Source organism: Silurus aristotelis, assembly GCF_946808225.1.
Source record: "Silurus aristotelis genome assembly, chromosome: 13".
Lineage (NCBI taxonomy): Eukaryota > Metazoa > Chordata > Actinopteri > Siluriformes > Siluridae > Silurus > Silurus aristotelis.
The window spans coordinates 15,890,673-15,908,316 of NC_139586.1; the positions used below are offsets into that span (position 1 = coordinate 15,890,673).

Genomic DNA, 17,644 nt, shown 5'->3' on the forward strand with positions numbered 1-17,644 from the left:
TAATTTAAGTAGGGAAGTAAGTAAATAAATGAATGAATAGTGAATAATTGAATGTTAGATCCAGTCTAACAGGAGAAATCACTCTATAATGTTTTTTAGTGCATCGTATTTATGTTTTACACTTAATTCTTGTTTGTCGGTTGTCTATACCAGTGGTCTCCAACCTTTTTTGCGCCACAGACCGGTTTAATGTCAGACAATCTTTTCAATTGTGGCGGATAAATACAACAAAATTAAAATTATATGACGGCATAAAAACTGGTATTTTCTAAATATAATTATAAGCGTCAATCCACTGTGTTGTTTTTGTTTATTTTGCTAGCTTGGGGGTTTAAATTTAGCGGTAATGTATTGTGTTAGCGGCCGGAGCAGCGCCTTAAAGAAGGTAAGACCTGTGACCGAGGCAAGCATCTTGACACGCTTCAAGAGTGAATCATAGACAGATGTGGCGGAGAGAATCCGGTAATTTTCCAAAATAAAACATCGTCCAGAATCACATAATAAATATGTATTTATGTATTCTTTCTATGCGGCTCAGTAACATTTGACCTAAAGACCGGTGGCAGTTTCCTGATCTCCTGATATTTCATTAATTTTGGGTGACTATATACATGGAGGTTTTTTTTTTTTTTTTGTGATGAATTGAAATTTGACAAATATATAGTAACCTTTATTTTTATTTTGACTTGTTCCAGTGCTTACGTGGAAAAGTACTTGCTAGAGAAGTCTCGGCTTGTTTATCAGGAGCACAATGAAAGGTAAGAATCACAAAAAAAATAAAATAATAACAATTAAATAAATAAATAAATAATAATAATAAAAAAAATGTGTGTGTGTAAAAGTGCCTGAGATATCTCCAGCAGTGTGTGGTAGTGCTGAATGTACCACTTGCTGATGTTGATTAGCCTGCATCACACAAAATAATTCCTGTATTTGGCTTCAGCTCTAACACAGTGGCAGCAGTGTATATAAATCCACTTTTGTGTTGAAAAGGTCACATGTGGGAACGATTGCACCACACAGGCTGCGCTGTCTAAGCCGCATACAACAGCCTCCCAGTCACAGTGATCGGAAAAGCTAATCTCTATGGTTTTAACATTGATGGTGTGTGATGGAACCAGCGGGTTTCTGAGCACTAGACCATCATTTCCTGATAGCATGGAGTTTTAGCTTTATGAATGCAGTGATTTTTGGTGTGTAAAGGATATGATACAAGAAGAGATCTCATACCAGAAATCATTTTATTAATATTATTTTTTATTCTCCTGAATGTCAGTTAGTTAATGAATCATTTTAGCATTTTTTATGTTAATAATTACATCCAATATTGTGGAACAGCCATCGAAAAGTTTGTTATTGCTTACATAAAAATATTTTTAAACCCTTTTTCAAGAAAAGACATTTTCTCTTACAAACCCTTAATATTTTTTTCAGCTGTAATATATTTTCTGTAGGACTTTTATTCTCGGTGTGTGAGTGAATAGGTAGTAATGCTGTCGCGGTCACTTATTGAGACCGATTGCTGACTTTAAACTCCCACTGCTTAGCAAGAGGCTCCCTCCTGCTCCAGCTGCTGTGTGACCCTTAACCTACAGCAGCATGCCCTGTTCACTGACCCTCTGCTGGGGACGTGACACACTCTCTCTTTTTCTCCGTCATCACTTTATGACTGTACCAGTGGAAAAGGTGTTACGTTTGTTGCCCCTGACTCCAACTGTGTTTTTCCGTGCAGGAACTACCATGTGTTTTACTACCTGCTGGCAGGCACGAGTGAGGAGGAGAGGAACGCGTTCCATCTCCTTAAGCCTGAAGAATACCATTACCTCAGTCAGGTAACCACTTGCTTCCTTAAAGCTCTGAACATCTGATTATCTGTGTAAACTACTGTGTTGGGGGGTGTGTGTGTGTGTGTGTGTGTGTGTGGGGGGGGGGGGGGGGGGTTATGAGAGAGAGAGATGGAGAGATGGAATGTTTCAGTGTTACGCTCACCAAGGCCCAAACTGTATGGAAGGGAAAGCTATGTGCAGAGGAAACTCGTTTCATTGTTACTGTGTAACTTCACGTAGAAAGTTAATCTCTTGCAGAAAGCAGCTCTTGGGGAAATGGACAGCATGGTTTAACATCTCTTTCTCTCCTCAGTTTTTTTTCCAGTGCATATGCTTTGTGTTATCATATTCCATGTGTCCCATTTTTGCTTATAATATGCTTTGCTTTTAGCAGTACGTATGAGCATGTGCAGTTCGTAATATGGTGCTTATTGTGTGTGTTTTAATTTTACTCCTTCACATCTTTTTCTCTCTACATACACATATATACACTTCAAACTGTGCGGAAAACATCATTCCTTTGAGTTCACCATGCAGCACTAAAGACAATGCTGAGGCTTTTTGTCTCTCTGTCCAGGCTTCTCTGTGTCTTGGTCCAAAAAAGAAGGTGGAACTTCCCACTCTGAAAGCCCTCCAAAAAATGCTCCATTATTTAATGGCCTTTTAGAATTTCAGTCTATACAAGAAGATGGGTTTTTATTACCAGCTAAACAGTGGTGGACAGTAACAAAGTGAATCATTTGTTACTGTACATAAGTAGCTTTTTCACATGTCTGTGTTTTACAGAACTTTTTACATTTGGGGAGACTTTTAATTTAACTTGATCAGTTCGATATCTTACTGTTTTTACTTAACTACATTTTGCGAAACCAGTGTTTGCTTTTTATTTATGAGTGGATAAAAACGTAACTGCATCTAAATAAATTCTCATATAACCTTTACTTAACTAGTTAGTGTTACAGGCAAGCACTGGCCTGTTCACTGCCCTGTACAATGTTCAGTTCAATTGTTCTTTATTTATATAGTGGTTCAAGAATAGACGTTGTCACAAAGCAGCCTTGCAGAAATCTGTACACTGTCGAGACGAAACGTCCACATTCTATGATGATAAGCTGAATGGTGCTTAGGGCCAAAAAAGAAAAACTGTGTAATCTTTCGGATCAGCGAGTCATTTTAGTCAAGGGCTGTGAAGTAACCTGGTGTTTATTTTAATGGGGAATAAGGAATTATGATGAATGAAAATGTATACAGTTTGTTTAAAAAGCCTGATGACCTCAAACACTTCAGATGAATGCAAGACAGCAGTAGGGTAATTAATTTTTTTTTAAATTTTTATTTTAGCCAGAAATGAAAGTACAAAACTGATTGTGGTCTGTTGTATGGAATAGATTCTTCTTTTCCTTGTCAATCACAGTAAGACTAAACAATCATGTGCATCTGTGAGCTCATGCATTAGGAAAAGAGTGAATAAAGCATTCCTGTGCTCTGAGTGCTCAGCTACTTCGTCATGTGAGCACTGAAAAGATGCAGTGGCTGACATCTTGTGTTGTAAAGAGAGCATGTGTTTGACCTCACCCACAGTGTTTGGTGGTAGTTGTGTGGTAGCAGAGAGCTGGCTGGTTGGTGGGGATGGAAAATTGTGCTTCTTTAAATGAATATATTATGTAGCTCAAACAAAATTACATTTATATAAAATATACTTTCTTGCATAATTGCTGTGATGAACTAATGAGCTACACTAATTTTTGGAAACTAACCAACACACACAGGTCTTACAAAACCAGCCCCAAAGGCTCGGGTGTGAACTCCACCAACAGGCCGCCTTTTAATGCCTCACACGCCAGTTTCTCTGCTTTACATTCCAATTCAGACAGAGTGCAGAGTGCTGGCTTTCATACTGCTCCTGTAAATATGTTTTTGCTCTTAAGATTATATGTGGAAACTAATCACTAGAAGATTTATGGCAAAGATTACCAGCTGTTCTCAAAGTAGCCAATGTGTATTAGTGGTGAATTCCAGACGTTTTTTTTCTGAGTGCTGTCACAGTTCCACTCTTACTCAACTTTCAGATCAAATGACACTCCTAGGAACCAGCAGAAATGTTCAGAATTTCACAAGTTATGCCCAGAATTCCACACACGCACTCCAACCTGGACAAGTATCAGTTTCTGTTTATTTAAAGCATAGGCGACTCAGTTTTTCAAAATGCCAGTTATTTGTTAACTATTACTAAACTCTGCCTGAACTTTACATGGCATTCACACTAGGTATGTATGTGACAAGTGTGCAACATCCGTCCAGTACACAAGTTCATAGTTCACCTCTGTTCTTGTTTGAATTACTTTTTACAAATTTCAAAAATCATTATGCAGATGATTTTAATTTTTTTCCTGGATATTAATTACTTATAACAATAAGACAGTTGTAAAGATACCAATCAGACATCATTTTGCTGAAGGATTGCATGTAATTTCAGTTGCGGTACAAATGAGTGACACATGCACAATTCACTTTATGAAACTCGATTAGCTTGATTATTTGAGAACTTTATGAATTAATTTAAACTGAGCGATTCGGTTGGATTTGATTTAATGTGAATGTTATAAGAAATTTAGCAGATTCTAAAAAGTCATACTATTTCATACAGAATTAATCATACTAATAATACTCCCAATAAAATGTGTAACAAAGTTTGTTGGTCAGTTAACTTTAGTTACGTTTATTGGAACATCTTCACACATTTAACTTTGGACACTTTAAAACTTTGTAGCTCAATAGTACAGTCCCACCCCTCAATCATTACGACGCTGTAAAAACACGCTGTTTACAGACTGTAACACTTCTTCAGTACTATAAGTGCTCTAAAACAGATGACTCCCAATAGCAGCAATCCATGCTCAAACACTGATATCTATTAAAATGATCATGAGCCCAAAACCTTCTTTTCAACTACAAAAAAAAAAAAAAAAAAAAATTGTGCAAACAAGGTGACTGGTGTTGCAGCAATTTCGAGTCAGAAGTTCCTTCCATCATTTATTCCCCTAAAATGTTCTGCTTGCTGTTGAACTGATGCTGAACTGTATGTTGGCAACCAAAACAAGTTCAAGACAGAGCACGCTCTCGACACTGATGGGTAGCGTGCCGCATGCGTGACCAGTTACGCTTTCCACTCATAAATAAACTTGATTTTAGAAAGCGCAGTTGAGTAAAAAGTACAATATTTCACTTTGAAATGTAGTGAAGTTAAAGTGAAAGTCTTACCAGATAGAAATACTTCACTAAAGTACAGATACATGAAAACTCTGCTTAAGTACAGTAACCCAATTGCATTCACTTCACTACTGTCCACTACTGCTGACTAGTACAGCGGTTATTTCAGTATCGCTGTCAATGAGTACCAAAAAGAATGTACTCATTCTTGTTCTGTAAAAAAAAACCCAAAAAAACAATGGTATTGAATTATGCTTTTGACACATTTATTTCTTGCACTTATTGTTTATTCATCCTCTTCTTTTTTCATTCCTGCCTGTGTGTGTGTGTGTGTGTGTGTGTTTGTGTGTTTGTTTGTGTGTTTCTCATTAAATTGAATTTATGGTGTAATCCTGTGTCATTCAAGTGTCTACATACTTTTACGCATCACTAATACCGCACGTATGGGCTGAGTGTGTGGAATGTCTAAATGTTGCATAACCTCATGTACCTTACTTTCAGATGACACAGAAACCGCAGAAACAGCACTGGGAATATTACTATGAGAGCGAACCGGTCAGTATTTTGTGTGTTAAAACAGAGTGTGTGTGTGTGTGTGTGTGTGTGTAGGTGCTGTAGGGATGCGGATTGCAGGCTTTCTCACCATCCCTTTCCGTAGCAATCACTTTACGCATGAGACTGTCCTCATGCTGTGCGTGTGTATGACTGGGTGTGATTTGGGTGTTTCCCCCCCTTTTTTTCCTTTTTAAACAGCTATTTCTTTTTTGGTCACTGTGCTTAATAGAGACGTGAAGTTCGAAACAAATGTACACAGTACACCGAACGTGCAAAGCTCTTATCCATGTATTTATACTGTGTTTACTCTGGGGTCAGATCCTGGGCTATCTAGTAGCAAACAGTGACCAGATTGAACAAGCGGTTGATAAGTAAGAGTACACACACTCGTATTTGCATTGGGAGAGTGCACCAGCCCCATATGTTTACTTAGTCTTCTGAACCATCCTGAAGGAGTTGACTTGCTCCTGAACTTGACCTCTGACCTCAGAACGAGTATCTTGTGCAATAAAGGTTAAACTGAACTGCATGATGGCTTTCTGTAGTAATGAGGCCGCAAGGTCTCACGCAGAAAATCAGTGACTAAAAAAGATGTTTGTGTTGTGTTTGCCTATTTCTGTTTAGTCGTGCAGTAATTCCACACTTGTGAATGCAGATGTATTATGCTTATTATAATCAAATTTTGACCAAAAGGTTAGTGATTTCCCTCCTGCCTCTCCAAGACTCCTTGCGAAAGCTTGCTGCGGGTTCCTGTGCGAGTCAGGAATGTTATTAATATCAGTGGAAATAAGATCCCTGGTGAATTTCTTCTCGGTGCCAAAATATTAATCCTCTGAATGCAAGCAAATGTGTAATTGCTGTCATGCCACTTCAAATTTAAACCCTAAAACACCTTTCTAAAGCCACGAGTTTGTTGTGCTTGGAAAGCCTGGTGACAGTTAACATGAGAAATTGCCCCTTCTCCAATTCCTTCACTGGAAACGTGAACTCTGACAGGCTGGATCCTGGTCTGAGCATGGCACTGATTATGATTCAGAGCTATTTGCCTTTCCATCGCTCTGGTATGCTGTAATTATAGGATCAATAGCCAAGGAAGAGAGATTAACTAGACCCTGTCTCATTACAGCATGGCTGTTGTGTAAATGCTCCCGTGTTTTCACTAGCAGGTAGATTCTCTTAGTGCCAGCTGTGGAATTCTGCTGTCAATGACAGTTTCTTTTATGTACACACACTTTCCCTCGGCGTCTTAATACCTCCCACGCCGTTTACTATCAGTGCTCCCTTTCCTCCCGCTCTTAACAGACATCCAAAACAAGGTGTATCTTTATGACTAATCAAGTTTTAAGAGACAGCTCTAAACTCCTTTAAACTTGAATTTGTGTTACATCTGGGCTCTGAGCCATTATATTACGATGTCTGTTAAACATGCGCTACTCGAAAATGACCCTGAATTTATATTCTTTTCTTATTTAGATTACCTGCTTCTTTGCTGTAGGCCCAGCATGCATCACATCCCTTCTCAGCTCCATTTCATTCAATGTATTAAGTAATAAATTGCTGCTTCCCTTATTGCCTTTATACATGTGCCAGATTTCCTGCGAAAAGCACTCTGAATTTTGAAAACGTGCAGAGCAAACACATGCGCCCATTCACCAAGCCTCCTATTTCCAAGCGGGAAAATGCCAGATTTATCCAAATTCCAGAACAGCACAGTGTTTCGAATCACTCGGCTTGTGCCAGTGCAGAGAAAGACATCAAGAAGTTTTGCATTCACATGTGTTGTTATTACTGTTCATCACTGGGTTGTTCACATCAAGTTTCCATTCATCTGTTTGTAGGCAAATGTTTCCTTTCAACCTAAATATCTCTCGACTTAGAGAGACATGAATATACACTGACCAGGCATAACATTATGACCAGTGAGTGAGAAACACTGATTATCTCTTAATCATGGCACCTGTTAGTGGGTGGGATATATTATTAGGCAGCAAGTGAACATTTTGTCCTCATGGTTAATGCGTTAGAAGCGACAGGGTCATGGGCGGTCAAGGCTCATTCATTCACGTTGGGAGTGAAGGCTGGCCCGTGTGTTCCGCTTCAACGGACCAGCTCCTGTAGCTCAAATTGCTGAAATTAATGCTGTTGATGCTCGACAGGTCAGGACTGTTTTGGCAGCAAAAGGGTACCAACACAATATTAAGCAGGTGGTCATAATGTTATGCCTGATCGCTGTAGACTGTATATGTAAACAATAATAACTTGCACTTTAGTGGTTTTCTCTTGAAATAATTTTAAGCCTAAAAAATAGCAATAATTTGGCCACGAACTGCGACGTTGCTCCCACCCCCATTTTCATAAAGACACATAGTAGGAAGTTTGTTATTCGTTCAGGGAAAATCTAAAGCCGGAGCAATAATAATATCCTGGTAACCATAGTGAATATCCTGCCGATTTACGTTTATCCCGCTCGGACTTCATAGCAGATATCGATCGCCAAACATTTGAATGGAATCACTGTGTGTTTGTGAGGGAGGTCCAGATGGACACCCAACTGCAGCGTACACGTTGTGCATGCTCGAGCTGGAATGCAGCAGCAGTGTGTCGTGAAATGGAGATGCGACGTATGACTGCACCTTTGGGAAAACCTCACGTTGTGTTGAAGAGTTTAATGGCCGGTGACGCTTTGCTTCTTGAAACCAGCAGGACTGCTTCACAGTGGAAGGAGAGGATCTGAAGCACGACTTTGAGCGTCTGCAGCTGGCTATGGAGATGGTGGGGTTCCTGCCGACCACACGAAAACAGTGAGCCGCTCACGTCTCTCGTTCCTGCTCATGATTTATTTTGCTTATGTACAAAATTGCACAAACTGGTTCTACTTTTCTCTTTTTTCTTTCTTTTTCTTGCAGAATCTTCTCATTGCTTTCAGCCATCCTTCATTTAGGCAACATCCGGTATAAGAAGAAAACGTACCGGGATGACTCCATCGATATCTGCAATCCTGACGTTCTGCCTATTGTCTCAGAGTTGCTGGAGGTATTAAACCTGACCATCTTTGCTCTTGAGTTGATTATATAGACGTGATTCACAGTTTTATGACACTTAGGTAAAATTTTCCGCTTAAGCAAAGGTGAGACTTGGGCATTTATCTTCTTGTTACAGTGTGCACTGCCAGAATCCATTACTGCACATAGAAACACACACTCACACTCCGTCAGGGCTGCGCTGACTTTAAAGTTCCATTAAAGCTGACACAGAAATGCAGTGCCATCACATACTCACTCACTTATTTCAGGATGAAGTCGATGCTGACTGTCTTTTAGGCTTCCCAGAATTACTGGCTCATGAGTCAGAATCTGCAACGATTCACAATAAGTCGAGCGCTCACCGTACAGCCGTCCAAGCACTCAGGCTACACGACTTTAATCACTTGTGCTTAGTTGTTTCTGGGGTGGGCACTAACTAAACTAAATGTGGGGTGGGGGGGGGGTCTTGTAAAAGCTACAAAAAGCATAAAGATTTTGATGAGGAGTGAGCAAATTGTGTCTTATATACTATAGAGATCCAGTCAATGTTCTTTAATATCAAAATGTAGTGAATACTGACAGTTTATTCTTAAGATGTGTATTCTGTTTAGTCAAAGCATAGGTTAATTTCTAAACAGTAGATATTTTGGATTCCCAGACTACCAGGGAACCCCCTGAATTTTTTTTATTTGTTTTCTTTTTTTCTTTTTTCTTTTCAATAAACAGAAAAGGGCAAACTTTACTTTCATTGGCAAAAATCTGGCAGAATATTTTTTTGTTTAAATTTTGCATTAAGAAGAATACTAGTCTAAAGTTTTAAATGAATCAAGCTGAACACATGATCACAAATGATTTCCTTTGTAAAAGCAAACCAACTTAAAAGTAAAAAAAAAAAAGAGGATTTAAACAAATCTGTTTACAGATCTCTTGACAAACCCTTGAATTCACATGTTTATTGACTCAGCACTTATTATTAAGCTTCCACTGAAACCTTTTCTGTTCTTTCTTACTTCAGTGAAACATGTTGATTCTTGCATCAAAATATTTGCCCCTTATTACAAATGCACTCTGTAAAGATAAGACTGGAAACACCTGGAATGTTAACTTTTTTTTTTTTTTTTTTGTAGTTTTGTAACAGATGGAGATCAGATCACATTTTAAGAGCCATTGAAGCAGAAACGCCGCATACTACTGGGTTTAAGTAGTAAAATTACTGACCCTCATCTCATTCCTTTAGCCTTTAGGGAGATTGTGCCTTTCTTAAATTATTAGAAGGGTGCATTTGGGAAATGAGATGCGAGAATTAAACAGTTAATCATATTAAATGCATACAAAATGTGCTATTTAGCGTCACTGTGGAAAGATTTGAATATAACTAATGAAATTGTCAAAGGAAATTGTATTACATGTGTAAGGTGAAAAGACTGACCTCTCTGCGTCTCTGTGCCTGAGTGTAAAGGTGTTTACAGGTTCGGCTCAACATTCGCTGCTGTTTGACATTTTGGCAGGTGGCCAAGTGTTTTCTACAGTATCAAAATTACCTGCTTGTTCATATTACATTATGGCTGCCTTCCAGTTACCATGAATTGGCTGGGAAATGAGAGAAACAAGTTGTGATGTTTACTGCTGGTTCTGCACAAGGCAAAAAAGTAACATTAGCAGCATTTCCCTTAGCCTTGGGATTGCGTGTATATTGAGCTGTGTACATTGAAATATTCATTTTGAAATGTAAAGTCCAAGAATTGTACTAATAAACCTTTTTCTATTTAAAATAATTAAGTTTTTGTTGCACTTGTTGATGAATCACAACTGACCAATTTGTGAATCCAGTAGCGCATTCTGCACTTAATGTGACCAGTATAATGTTGTAAAGCTGCACTGTATTTTACCATCAAGTCACTTGCATCTTTATTTCCAACAAAACATTTATTATTCACAAACAAGCAGGGTGTGCAGGAGTTGTTTAGATTGTCTCGCTTGTTAGCAGTCTGGGATCAGAACCTGAAGCTGAGCCACATATCCAAATGAAAATGCATCACTTTGAATTTGTCACATGCCTTGCGGTAAATTTACGAGTTCCAAAACATGGCGAATTAACTCAATTACAGAGGGATAATCATCGTGCTCTGCATTCCAGGTGAAAGAGGAGATGTTATTCGAAGCCCTGACGACGCGAAAGACAGTGACTGTGGGAGAAAAGCTCATCGTGCCCTACAAATTGGCCGAGGTGATTTATTCATTTATTTATTTTTAAATGTGTGTTTATAGGCATGAACTTTATTTACCAGTGTTTATTAAAGTAAAAAAAAAAAAATCCACACTTGGCTGCTTTTGCAGTCCTTTCTCATGCCTCTAAAAGCCGATCTCTGATTCAGTGTGTTAGCATCAGAATGCGATCTTGCGACGTGCGCCAAATACACATCTCAATCCTTATTTAGGAATTCGCCCTTCTCTCTTTTTCCTGATGAAACCCTGTTGCAACCAGCTGTGATCGTGACTTTTTACACACAGCTGCTGAAACGGGTTTAAGGCGTAACATCTGCAGTTATTTAAACTATCATTCTAAGAGGACAGCAATTATTCCTGAATTCTGACAACCTGTTTATCAGCTGCATGCATTGCTTGGTAAGAACTTTAGATTAGACTGACAGGACGGACGTAAAGAGAAGTACCAGATTATGACGATGTCCGTGTAATGCGCACTTTTTAAATTGCTTGAGTGATGCGGCTGTAGATCTTCGAATGTATACAGAGATCAAGGAATGCTTATATAAGGACTACTTTCCTTACAAATGAATAAGAAGTGAAAAATGGATACTGTAGACGTGTGGTGAAAGCGGTCTCACTTTCCACTGTTTAGAAACTTTGGGTTCTCGGTGTACACAAGCCTGTAGCTTTGCCATAAATCAGAAAGATCAGCTGCATAAATTAACTGCTGGAATTGTGGAGACAGGAAATTTGTTTGCCCATGTAATCCTATCCATTGTGTGTTCTTTTGTTTCATTATATTTTGAGGGTTTTTTTTGGAATAACGGTTGATAATTAAGTTATTGACGAAATGTGAAACATGCAAAGGCTCTCCATCTGTTAGCAAGAAATAAGCACATGTACCATGCAGTAAGCTGTTCTATTCCAGATTCAAGATTTTTATTTGTCACATAGTTACATGCAGAATACAACTTGCAGTGAAATGAAAACCCAATCGACCGCTCAGAAATTGTGCATTAAGTAAAAGGCCTAAAGGTATTAAGAATAAGAAACGTAAAGAAGATATAAGAAAATATTATATAACAAGAGGTGGTATTGAAAAAATAGTGCCTAACCCTAACCCTAACCCTAGATGTACAATCTAGATATGCAGTCTAATACAAGGCTGTTAAATGTTGTTTAAGTCTGATTAATTAGATGTTAATTCATTTTTATAACCGCATGTTTGAATGTTGTTTTTGCTCCAAATCGAAAAACAAAGCACCACAGAAAAGGAATATTAATGTTTGATGTGGTGAAGTCTTTCCACAGATTCAAGATGGCATTCTTCACAGATCTTTGTAGCAGTCAGTACATTTTCAGTACACAGGAATTATTTAGTTATGACAGAAGTTACTTTTTTTTAAAAATAAATAAACTAGGGGCTGGTGTGGGCACTGTTGCTGACGTAAGTTATAAAAGGAAACTACATGGTTTCACAGATGTTTTACAACTTTAATGGCTAAAAGCATAAGTTATCATATTGTTAATAGATTTTATAAAAAATCTTTGGCTAGTTGCTGTGGTATATAGGAAATAAAACTATTCAGGATGGACTGATGAATAAATAATCACCTTGAGGGAGGTAACAGAAATTATACTTAACATCAAGGCTGCATCACACCACCCAGTCATTGATTATTTTCTAACCACAGAATACGCCCAAGCAGTGTAATTCCTGGTGATACACTGCCTTAGAATGATTTGTATAAACTCAATATTGTGTTTGGCTTTAGCTTCGGAAATGACATTCGCTCAGAATAGATCCAAACCATTTTCATTAGTGCTGCTTTTAAAAATAAACAAAAGGCACAGCTCCTAGTGACATTCCAGCTGATGTGTACACACACACACACACACAGATGGCTGACTTCCCGCCTCATGCAGACTTTCCATCAGGAACCTGACACCAGGTCTATTAAACGCACTTTAATCGACACAGGCTTGATTTATCTCTGATCTGAAACCAGCTCTTCTAATAACTTCTTTCTCTTTATAGCCGTGTATCTTGTAGTAAGAGTTGTTTGTGTAGTGTAATAAATAAACTTATAATAAATGAATGTGTATTAAATTGTACATGAACTGAGTAGGGGTTGTGTAGCTACTTTTGCAGGAGTAACTGTATAAATGATTATGCAGCAAACTATATTTACATAAGGATTTAACTTTTTCTTACCAGATTTATGAATTGTTTCATAAAAAAAATGTCTTGTATAAGATCAGTTTGATTAAAGGGGGTGAGGCAAGTCAAAATACTATGTAATAGCAATACTAAGGGTGTAAGCTACAAAATAAGCAATGTGGACACAGTCAAATAATACCATTTGTTTAGTAGATATATGAAAGAAATCTTTAATATCTGTTAAAATATCTTAGATTTGTGTTTATTTTTAACAAAATGACTTTGTTACAGTTCGATCTCTGTCATACATAAAAAAATCCGCTGTTAATAACGAGTAATGAATATCTAATATCCTGACATTAATTGTGGTAATTAATATGTATGGGTTTAACGAAGTATAATCATTGCCCTTTGGTTGTATTTATTTGCAAACACAACTGCTGTTCCTGAAGTGACATTCAGGTTGTACTAAATCATGTTGCTGGTGCTAAATGAATTTATTTGCATGTAATTTTGTGTCTCGTCCCGAATTGCATATTCAAAACATATTTTTATTGTCTGCACAATTGTAGACGCTGTTAGTCTTTTGCCGGTTTTTGTTTTATAAATTTTTTTTAAACATGTACACATTTAGCAGGCATCAGTGTTGCTGTTGTAGAGACTGTTGACTAATGCCACAGTTTTTGCTTTGGTTCATCTTCAGGAGCACAAGCCGCCTCAGTGTATAAGTGGTTCATGCAAATCTGTTCCCTCACTGCCACGGCTGTGTTGCTCACACCAGATTGGATTGGCAAAAGCTGTGCCACGCTGAAGAGCACTAAAGTGCCTAATGATGTTAATCATGCCCCAGGGACAAGTGCAAAGACACGACGGATCACACCCAGTCCCGACTTTGCATTGACCTCTTTTCAAAGTAACGTGTATTCGTGCACTCTCTGTTCTGTGATCTTCGTTAGCACAAGTGTAGTTAAAGTTAAAATTAATACCACGACAAAATAGTTACTATTAATAAGATTGTTAATCGTTAAATAAATAAATCTCTTGCTGTGTCATATAGCTGCCTGTATTCCTAAGTGTATGTTCACAGTTTACCATGCCTTTACACTAGTCACTGAAGTTACTGAAGTCCAGTCTCTGCCATAATTTATTGCAGCTGTCATGTGGCTACAACCTCCATTCCAACACTTTTGTTTTTAGGACCACATTTAAATAGTTGAGCACTGTTATGTCTTAAACAGCATCCTTTTGTACTAATCCAGACCTTTAGTAAGTACTAACACCAGTTTCTCTTTCTGTAAGTGTTTGAACATTTTAGACTCCAAACCCTTTTGAAAGGCCTGATTCAGAATTTCAGTCTTCTAGATCCTTAAATTAGCAAATACTTTTAAATGAATGATCTGTATTTTTGATTAGAGATGCTGTGGAGAAAGTTTTAGTAAAACACAGAGCTCGTTGGTCTGTTTAACGTTACTGTGAAATGAAATCACAAAACATTGCAGTTCGCCTTCGGAAACCAGATGGACAAAGACATTTTCGCTTTGGCGTGCCATCTACTGGATGACGCGTTAAATCCTTCAGATTTAATATACACACGAGGACATGTGGAGACGGTGCCACTCGTATAGCCGCTGTGCCTGCGGTGTACACATGGTGAAAGTCCACTTCTTATGGAAACACAGTTTTGTTTTACTGCAGCATCTCCAGCCCAGGATGAGGCACACATCATCACACATGCTTTTGCTTGCAGATTTTTTCCTTTTTTTCTTTAAAATTTCTCTTTATGCTGTTGTGTTTCAGGCTGGAACTGTGCGTGACTCCATGGCTAAGTCTCTGTACAGCGCTCTGTTTGACTGGATCGTGTTTAGAATAAATCACGCCCTGCTCAACAACCGAGAGCTGGAGGAGTCGGCCAAGGTGAGAGATTTTATTTAGATGATAGAGGAAGAGAAAGTAGAGAAATGATTAAGAGCTCTGTCCGGCATATTCCAGCTGTAATGGATTATGATCTGGGTGTATCTGATGAGGATTTAGTGTGCCATTTTGTGCTTCTCTCTGCTGGATTGTGCATGTTTAATCTGTAAATTATAGATGCAGCTCTTGCATAATAGATGTATTTGGACCTGGTCTCTTGCCCCCTTTCCACCCCAACATAAAATGTTGACAATGCATCAGTAAGCTGTACTCTCACAAATATTTCAAAGATAAACACTTCACTGACTGAATTTCTTTTTTAGATCTTATCCATCGGCGTCCTCGACATCTTTGGCTTCGAAGACTATGAGAACAACAGCTTTGAACAGTTTTGCATCAACTTCGCCAACGAAAGGCTTCAGCATTACTTCAACCAGCACATCTTTAAGCTGGAGCAGGTGAACACTAAGATCCAAAATGCTTTCTTTGATATCTCCTCCACCCGCACACTCCTCAACATTACAGACTAATAACAAGATTTACTGCCAGTAATTACAACCTGACTTGTTTTGACTGCACACAGATTGAAAATAACGGCTTACACACTACTCGATGTGATGGCACAGACACAAACGGCATGGATATAGTCTAAATCATTTTAATTACATATAGTAATGATAGAAGATCTTGTAAAGACGACAAAACGTCACATTCAGGATTTGTTTTATTCTCAATTTTTCAATGAATTGAAATGTAATACATAAAAAACTGACTATCCTCTACTAAAAGGCAGGTGAAATCATTAATGCGTTACCCAATCTTACATTTAACTTGGTAGCATAAAAAAGTAGCTAAGTGTTTGTCATTTTCCTAGAAATATTTGTCCTGGGTTAATCCTTTTATTACACACAAAGGGATAACAGTGCGAATCGCATCTATAATTCTTCTCTTTATGTTTAATCACAAGGTAGCCGGTCATTTCTATATGGTATAAATTTTTTTATGAGAAACACACAAATAACCTGGACAGGGGTTTAGTTTATGCACTATGGCAAATGACTCCTTATCACATCTTCGCATAGGTGCTGAAAGCTTTACATGATGCTTTTCATAATTACAGGGTTTGTTATGGTATATAAACCAGCTCTAGTAAGAGGACTCAAGAAACCAGTCTTGCGCAAAGGCATTTTAAAAAAGGAAAAAGAGAAGCTCTATTGTAGCTTTCTGCCTCAACATTCACTTGCTCACTGTTTGCCTGCACTACCTACAGCCCCCACAGCTCTTCATTTTAATCACCAGCTGTCAGTGTGAGTGGTGCCTTTGTAACTCACCTTTTAAAGCCTGTGTTTGGTTCAGGCTTCTATTTAGACCGAGAGAGAGGACACTGATTACTGCCACAGCTCATAGCGCTTCTTCACATTGGTTTGCTCTCCTGAGGTGGGGTGAAGGTTTGATCAGGAATGAAGCTGTTTGTGCACTACAGATTTTTTCTGAATCACTGTGTAGAATGTGTAGAGTGTGTATTTTCAAACATTTTATTGTGCATTATAATTTATTTATTTATATCATTTATAGAATTACAACTTGTATTTGTATTGTGAATCGATTAGAGAGTCGGACGCAAGACGAATCTAGCACACCCACAATTCTGTGTACCACAGAGCAGACCCAGACACAGTACGGCAGAGCTTAACCAGTCATCCCAAAGACAAAATTAGGAACAAATAACTGCATATGACAGAGAAGGGGTTACATTTGTATATGCAGCCCCCATGTATTTGTTTGTTTAATTTAATATTTATTTACTGACTTACTCAGTTAGTCAGTCAGTCAGTTAATCTAGTTTTCATCTCAGACAGAAATATACAGCGATATTATGCCGTTATTTACAACCTTGCTATAATACGAAATAAGTTACTTAAGACATAAGATTTACAAGAATGACTAAGTTTCTACCCAGAAAAAAAAAAATATTTGTTTATTATTATATATATACACAGTGCTTATGAAAAAATTACTTTATTTTATTTATTTCGGTTTGCATTAAGTTGCTTTCACTCTTGGGCTTGTGGAGTATTGAGTGCTAATAAATAGGGAAGGGGGTAAATGCGGACGTGAAGTTTTACTGAACCCAAGATCCTGAACCAGAAAACCACTTTATAGCTATTAATTAATCTGAACATTTGGAAAGCTTCAAAGAGCATGATATGATTAGAAAAACCTGTGTGCCGTTTTCTTTATACTTGATATATGGAAGGGCAGGAGTGTTGTGTTTAAAATATAAATAATAAATTGTTGGTGCTGGAAAATGATTCACTCAGTCATTCAGAAATTCTGAGATCGAATCCATACAATGTTATTGATAAGCTGAAGGTTTACTGACCCCTGTTATTTTAGAACACATTTTAGTAAAGCTGTTCAAATGTGTTCATCTTTAAGTGTTCTTCACTGCTAATGCACTCTTTAGTTTTTGGTGATGTTGAGTCTCGCTCTGCTGCTCAGGAGACAGTGGAGTACATCTTTTAGGGGGTTGAAGTGCTTCGCGCTCGTTTAAGTGCCAGATCAGATTCACCTCGCCTCACTGATTGCTTCCATTATTTGATCAGGCAGCAGAAATCACTGCTGGCAGTCCACAAAAGAGCATCTCCCTTATGCAAGGTGCCATCTTATTACAAGCCACAGTCGGCTGGCATCAAAGGTGAGGGATCTGATTGCGATTTGATTAGATTACACTAATGCATTGCTTCTAC

At 38.0% G+C, this 17,644-nt stretch overlaps 2 protein-coding genes across 24 annotated transcripts in view; one reads left to right on the plus strand and one right to left on the minus strand.

The window, feature by feature from the left end:
• Window positions 1-17,644, minus strand: part of rxfp3.3a2 (relaxin family peptide receptor 3.3a2) — a 446,825-nt gene that overhangs the window by 308,004 nt on the left and 121,177 nt on the right. The window lies entirely within an intron of this gene.
• myo9aa (myosin IXAa) overlaps window positions 1-17,644 on the plus strand; it is a 92,250-nt gene that overhangs the window by 42,001 nt on the left and 32,605 nt on the right. For 9 of the 23 annotated variants that reach the window (XM_083558668.1, XM_083558686.1, XM_083558687.1 and 6 more), the window contains exons 4-11: window positions 696-758; window positions 1,733-1,832; window positions 5,538-5,591; window positions 8,292-8,392; window positions 8,498-8,624; window positions 10,752-10,841; window positions 14,781-14,897; window positions 15,218-15,352. In XM_083558668.1, the coding sequence (XP_083414794.1) occupies window positions 696-758; window positions 1,733-1,832; window positions 5,538-5,591; window positions 8,292-8,392; window positions 8,498-8,624; window positions 10,752-10,841; window positions 14,781-14,897; window positions 15,218-15,352 (787 nt within the window). The remainder of the gene's footprint in view (window positions 1-695; window positions 759-1,732; window positions 1,833-5,537; window positions 5,592-8,291; window positions 8,393-8,497; window positions 8,625-10,751; window positions 10,842-14,780; window positions 14,898-15,217; window positions 15,353-17,644) is intronic. The other 14 variants (XM_083558684.1, XM_083558683.1, XM_083558677.1 and 11 more) reach the window with 3 other exon arrangements.